At 37.2% G+C, this 7,113-nt stretch overlaps 1 protein-coding gene across 4 annotated transcripts; it reads right to left on the reverse strand.

Annotated features, from left to right (window-relative positions):
* Positions 1-794: 794 nt before the first annotated feature.
* LOC131159458 (mitochondrial pyruvate carrier 1) lies at positions 795-6,900 on the reverse strand. Of its 4 annotated transcripts, none has more exons than XM_058114388.1 (6): positions 6,788-6,900; positions 5,668-5,815; positions 5,380-5,498; positions 4,852-4,906; positions 4,627-4,762; positions 795-1,082 (listed from the first exon to the last, which is right to left on the reverse strand). In XM_058114388.1, exons 3-6 carry the CDS (start codon positions 5,473-5,475, stop codon positions 1,043-1,045), a joined length of 327 nt encoding a protein of 108 aa, XP_057970371.1. In that variant the 5' UTR covers positions 5,476-5,498; positions 5,668-5,815; positions 6,788-6,900; the 3' UTR covers positions 795-1,042. The 4 variants fall into 4 exon arrangements, with proteins under 4 accessions (XP_057970371.1, XP_057970372.1, XP_057970369.1 ...); XM_058114389.1 differs by having other exon boundaries at positions 6,669-6,849; XM_058114386.1 differs by lacking the exon at positions 5,668-5,815 and having other exon boundaries at positions 6,788-6,874.
* Positions 6,901-7,113: the final 213 nt, after the last annotated feature.

Below are 7,113 nucleotides of genomic sequence, written 5' to 3' on the forward strand. Positions count from 1 at the left end.
TTTATCACATGACAAAAAAAACATTCATTAAAAAATCTTTACTTGATCTACATTTAATATCTCATTATTATTGTACAAATATTTAAACATGCAGAATGCTATTGCCATAATATACATAATGAACCACCACTTTCTAAAACTTCTATTTTCACTCGCTATATGTTTGATAAGTAGGAATGAAACAGAATCGAAGAGTATAATCAAATTTATCATTTGATTTTGTCATGCTATCCTTTCCAGTTTTCATTCCATTCTTTTCCTACCCCTTTCTTCTCGCAAACCAAACATGATATAATTAGAACTTGGGATTACGTGTGCTATTTCATTAACCGATTAGTCGCCCAATATGTTGCTGATAACACCAAACATGTTTGATGCTTTATGGATCACTTCTTTTGCATTCACTCCACGCAGGAATTTCCAGTATCATTTCAACATTAGGAAGATAACAGGCTTTCCCTCCCTCCTGATATACGAATCATGAGCCAGTGGAATCATAAATACATATTTACCATCTGAAATTTGCTCATTCTCTAATGCCTAGCACTCCCAGCTCAGTTCCCTCTCTACCTCAACTTTTGTTCTAAATCAGAATGCTTCAAATCATAAGGTGCAAACTTTTGTTCATCTGTTTTTCCGTAAATATTTTCGTGCATAGAGTCCAACCTCAACTCACAGTGGTTTTGAGGCTATTCTTGTTTGGTTTTTGAGAAAACCAGGCACTAAGGATAGGGCTGTCTTGCTAATAAGAGGAAGGGTTTCAGGTGAGTTTGATTTTCAGAAACTTCACAGTAAAAGAAAATCAACATGCAATGCAGTTGAATTAATGAGGGTTTACACAGCCTGAACAAGAAGTCAAGATAAAGAACCAAAAAAGGAACAGAATATTATAAATCAAAACAACTGTTGCTTATTGCACATTTATGCTAGTATCTAAAGCATCAATTGTGACTGTTCGAGAGAGATCCAAAAAACCAGTATAATGGTTTTAGAAGAATCAACGAAAATCCCCGACCAAGGATGGACAAAACAAGCAGTCAAGTTACTGAGATGCAGATTCATCTTTCTTCTCCTGCAAGTACCTATGACCCAAAAAAACAATAATATTCAAACAAAACTAAATAAGGGGGGTGGGGGGGGGGGGGGGGGGGGCAAAGGTCATTAATATCAATACATAGTGAGTAATAGTGTATCAGCCACTATGTGGACCTCTTTCACACCTGCCTGTGAGAGAGAGCCACACTCTGGCTGCCACACACCCACACCATAGAATTATAAGATATGAATTATAAGATATGTGGCGTCATGTTTTTTGTAAACGCATATAGTTATGAATGAAGAAATGAGTTAATAACAATAGTTAAAACACCCATCAAGGGTCTTTAAAAAAAAAATTGAAGAGGAATCAGTTTTCCCTGGTTGGAAGGTGAGTACCCCTTTTGTTGCTATTCTCATCTATGCTATGGAGACCTCCTTGATCCCTGCACCTTCAGCAGACAATGAATTGAATTCAACAAAATTCCCTTCAGGACACTCAAATTGGGTGTGGTTTGCTCTTCCAAAGATAAGGGAGTACATGGGCTGAAAAAGATGGAAGATGCGAATCTTGCTCTTATCTCCGAACTCTTGGTGAATGCTCAATGAACAAGAATGTATTTGGACAGAAATCTTGGCTAATAAATATTAAGGACTTCACCTCACAGGAAGGGCAAGAACGTGCTCAATTATGGGCTTGCTAAGTCACTCTGCGAATAAACCTAATTTTGGATTGACAGTTGGGTGGGGCACAGGCTGCTACTGGAATTAATCCAGCCATCTCAGCAAATGGGCCTGAATGATTAACATATGAGACTATTGATAATGGGAACTGGGACAAAGAGCAAAAGCTTGAGAAAATTCCTCAAGATCTCGTTATGAAGATCTGCAAAGTGCCGGTGGGCAGTTGCAGCATGCATATGGACAAGTTCATCTGGAACTTGAACTCAAAAGGTAATTTGTCAACCAAAATAGCAACACGGGCCATATTGAATAATCAATCCCAAGCTGATTAAAGATCTGGCAGGAAAAAGATCAGTGCAGTGTCAGTTCCACTGAGGGTCAAATACTTTACACAGATATCAAGATTGGAAATGCACACAAATTAACCAGAGATTAGGTAAAATATGGCAGAAAGTTCCATGCATGAATCTTGGAGATCCAGTCAAAAATGCATAGCATTCTCTTAGGCCACTGCAATCTGGAATGCTTCACCCCAGAAGAACTGACACAAAAACTGCACAGAGTGGATAGATAACAGTACACCTGGCAAGCTCATAATCAATCCCCTTGAAAGTCCCTGGTGATCTGTTTGCCTTTGCTTGTTGGAAGATCTGGAAATGATGGTGCAACTGTATTCTAGAATGAAAACTCATATATTCCATCAATCCAATACTTAACATCATGAGGGTGCAGAAGAGATGGCAAGATTCTCCCTTTCAAACAAATCAACCAATCCAATATTGGAGGTCTATGTTGCCCGCGCACAACAACAATAAGAATGGTTGAATTGAATGTAAACAGGAGTCCAAAAGGGAAGCCAGGCATTGCACATGCAGGGGGCTGCCTTGGGTGACTTGGAAAGGAGATGGGTCAAGGGTTTGTTCAGAAATTGGACAAATGCCCAAAAAATATATCTTGACCGTGGGATTTTCTTCAGAGGCTGAGACTGGTTCCAGACCTAGGAATTTGAAAGTTAGAAGTTGAACCAAACTCAACACCCACTCTGGCCCTCCAAATGAAGGATGACTTCAAATCTGGGCCTTATTGCTTCACGCAACAGCTTATCCCAATGGTTAAGACTGCAAAAAAAAAAAAAAAGGGGCAGCCCAGTGCACAAAGCTGCCGCGTATACGGGATCTAGGGAAGGGGCGGACCACAATGGGTCTATAGTAGGCAGCCTTACCTTGCATTTTTGCAAAAGGCTGTTTCCACACCTCGAACCCATGACCTCCAGGTCACACGGCGACAACCTTACCATTGCGCCTAAGCTCCTCTTCTTAAGACTGCAAAGTCGAGCATATTTTTCGGGAGGTCAATGTATTCTAGATTGGATTGCTACATAATCTTAAGGTTCAATCTAGGACTTTCTCAATCCCAGACTCTATTCCTTCTGGGCTCAAAACTTTTCTTACTCCCGGATATCACAGAAATTGCTCTTCCCTAGCTTGTTTGCTAGTTTCTTTGGGCAGTTTCCCCTTGTTGACCCCCCTCACTTATTTTCCAATAAATAAATAAATAAAGTGGGCAAAACTTTACAAGGAAGCTTCCTTTATGAATACGTGTATGACACTATAGAATAACTTCAAGGCAATGAAATATCTGAGAGATCTAAGTCTAATAGTGTACAAGATATAAAATAAAATGATATATCAGTTTTACTTAGAAATGCCAAATCAGGTTAATTATAACTCGGTTAATTACAACTCAATTTATTCTCTGGTTTCAATGAATTATAAGGCCGTTCGGTATTGTTTACATTTCCATTTTCTATTTTCGTTGTTGCAGAGGTGAAAACCAAGTTAGACAATGAGCTTGCTTATATTGCTAGGTTTTTGTCAGTTTCCACAAAACTGGAAATCAAATTTTATGCTTTTCAAAGCACTAAGAAGTGAGTTTAAAAATATAATAATTAAATAAAATAAGAGTTATTTTTATTTTTTTTATTGTAATATTATTTAATTTACGTGCATTTTATATTTTTATTTTAATTGATTTAGAGGCAACATGAACATGAGTTCAATTAGGTGTCTAATTTGTTGTAGTTTTGAAAATTAAAATATTAACCAAAAGGCTGTTTGTTTTCAATTTTTATTATTTGTTTCTAGTTTTTATCTCCATCATTTTTTACAGCGATAACAAACAACCCCTTAGTTGCTACAATATAGACAAGGAAAACAAAAACCAATAAAAAACAAATTACCTAATCATTTAAATCTCTCTTGGGTAAGTTATACTAATAGTCCCCAAGCCATGACCCATATTTTATACTCGTCCCTAAACTTCAATTTATCTCACCATCAATACCGAACTTTCAAAATGGTTTCAATTACATCCCATTGCTAGTATGTAGACGCAACTCGAACCTATTGCACACTGCACCAATAGTCCCCCAGATTGTGTTTCACAATTGTCCCCCAAATTTTAATATTGTATGAAACTTAGTCAATAATTCAGAGGTGAGTATAAAACCTAGTCAACAGTTCAGTCACTGGTGCAATTTAGTTGTACACACAGTTACTGCCAGCATGGAGGTCCAACAAAAATCCCAGGGTGAGACATTAAAAGTTACGGATGAGCATGAAAAAGGGGTCATAGTTTGGAGATTACGGTCTAATTTACCAAACCCCTCAAAGAAGAAACTTTTTATTAGAGAGAGAGAAGTTCATAATTTAAATCTCTTGCTCGCCAATGCCCATAAGGCCATAAAAGAACAGAAAGCTATGCAGGAAAACAGCAATTACGTCCAAACGATTTCTGTTTAGAGTAGTTGAGGTGGTGAAGAATGAGAGATTGCACAAGATGAAAAATAACGTAGTAAAGTCAAATCAGAAAGAAAATACACAAAAAAGAAGAATTGGAATCACATACCCTTGACCCTTTGCCCAGCGTGAGAGTTGATAGAGTTGTACTGTTTCATTCGAAGCATGGCAAGCCAAAAGGAGATAGTTGCGAGGTTGAACCATCCATGCAAACCTCATAAACAAGCCTGAGTACACGCACATTGCTGTAGCACCAATGTTAAAGGTGAAATTAGATTCTTGGTGATGTAATAGACTCAATAATCATCTACCTTCTTAAACCAGACTATCGAACCTGCAGTCATGTTGCCAGATATCATTTCTGGAGGTTTCTTCATGTCCACTAAGCCCTGTCAAATATGTCAGTAACACTAAATGAAGAATTCAAGAAGTGAACAATTATAACTAAAGAAGTCTTGAAGGCTCCACTTGGAACTTGGAAAACACAAAAGGAAAGGAAATGACAATATGAAGGAACCCACTTTTTCTTATTGGTTAATCAATGATAATGAAAATGAAAATAAAATACATTAGCAGATTAATGAACAGTATTTTGCATTAAACCCAGTTAATCTTTTATATTTTCTTAATTTTCAGCCATATAATAAATATTCACTCTTAACCATCTTCAAGATATATAGAAAATGATTTTCATATTATTTTCTTTTCTTTTCCTTTCCTTTTTTTTTGAAAAACATTTTTTAATCCAAAGGGAGCCAAAACGAATCACAATTTTGTACAATCTGCAATGAGTATTGTGTGATAGGTCAATAAATTATGCATCCATGCTTGTATATCTTAAAAATAATAATAGAAAACATACTGCGACAACAAAACCCCAATTGGCAACTGGTCCCCAAAAATGAGTTGTTTTTGGACCCACAGGACTGTTCAAGAATGCTCGGAAGGCAGCTGACATATCTGATTATTGCTGCTTAACGTCTGTAGTAGTTCAATCACAAAGTCAATTAGTTTAACATGGATTAGATATGATGTCGAATGCGAAAGCTAAATGAGAACCTACAAGATGCTTTGCACTAAAATAATTCAACTGCATATTTAGAGAAAATGAAGTTCATCAAATTAAAAGGAAGAAGGAAGGAGCTAATACCATGAAGACCAATTAATATCACAAAGTCAGAATGGTCGAACATTGATGATGTAAAATGTCAAAAGCAATGGTTAAGGATTCTCTCCTTGACAAGGGGGTGCTGAGGGCAATCCATTACATGCATATTTGTGTGCCCATTGACATGCGTCTGCAATGAGTGATTGAATAAACAACATCATCATCATTGTATTCCTATAATATTTATCATTGATCATTCAATCACTCATGGTAGACATATGTCACAAAGATATGCATGCAAAGGATGATCCTTCGCACCTCTTATCAAGAAGCGAATCCTTGGCCAAATGCACCAAAGAGAAAAACAACTAAGAACACAAAAAATCCTTTACACATTAAAATTGTGCTTGGAGATGCAATCTTGGACCACAAATTTGAAATTATGGTGAAATTTGCACAGAACTCAATCTAAATTTGTATTAAATTTTGTTTAAATTCAGGCAATTTTAACTTCAAAATCCTCAATTACCATCCCAAACACTAAAAAATAATTGAAGTCAGACTCAAGACTTACAGACAAAATGAAATTCAGCAAAATTAGAAGGCAGGAGCAAATGGGTACCAGCATAAGCAAGCAAGGACCGATTAAGAACACCCAAAACCCACAGAAATGCTGCTAAGGGCGTGTTTGAATACAACTATTTTCTGCTTTTCGTCTTAAGTTTTCATCATATTTCCAGTTTTCGTGTACCTTTGTTAAATGGGAAACTGATTTTCAGTGTGGAGAAGTGGAAAACGCATTCATATCGTGGGTGTCTGCTCGAACGAAACCCAAAATTCATCTATTCAGCAGCCCTAGCTACCCAGATCAAATACCCAAAAACTAAAAATCAAGAAAACATACACGCACGCCACGCACAAGCACATTAAAAATAAGGAGTAGAGGAAAAGGCCTAGTGCAAAAAACCTTGCGAATTCGGGTCATGACTCGATGCACAACTATAAAAAATATATAGAAGAAAGAGGGAAAAAGAATAACAAACCCCATAACCAATACAATCACAAATCAAAAGAGCTACAGATCGAGTCCAGAGAGAAACCAATCTGACGCTGTAAATGTGAAGGAGATGCCGAATTTGCAGAGAGAGAGAGAGAGAGAGACCTGATGGCGAAGACCCAGGCGGCGATGGTATTGGTAGGCTGTGTCTGAGTCAGAATTGGTACAAGGGAAAAACAGGAGTTTTTTCCCGTTTTATTATAAAAAATAAATAAAATATAAAATAATTGAGAAAAAATTTCTTAAAATAATGCTCACGTAATCTCTCGTAACTTCATGCTGTGTGATTTAAACTGATGGGCCGCTCTGCCTTTGATGAGTGGCAAGGAAAGAACCAGCGGGAAAGTGACGCGTGGCGGGTCTGGAGCAAATCACGCAACTTGGAGCTGCGAGATTTCAAGAGAGTAGCTAACGGGAAGGTGACGCATGGC

This window comes from Malania oleifera, chromosome 7, assembly GCF_029873635.1.
Source record: "Malania oleifera isolate guangnan ecotype guangnan chromosome 7, ASM2987363v1, whole genome shotgun sequence".
Lineage (NCBI taxonomy): Eukaryota > Viridiplantae > Streptophyta > Magnoliopsida > Santalales > Ximeniaceae > Malania > Malania oleifera.

Excerpts from the sequence above, each read along its gene's own strand:
- LOC131159458 (XM_058114388.1), bottom strand. The coding sequence starts at position 5,475 with ATGTCAGCTGCCTTCCGAGCATTCTTGAACAGTCCTGTGGGTCCAAAA. Across the intron at positions 4,907-5,379 it reads ATTGGGGTTTTGTTGTCGCA|GGCTTAGTGGACATGAAGAA; the intron begins GTATGTTTTCTA and ends CATATTTGACAG. Across the intron at positions 4,763-4,851 it reads ATCTGGCAACATGACTGCAG|CAATGTGCGTGTACTCAGGC; the intron begins GTTCGATAGTCT and ends TTGGTGCTACAG.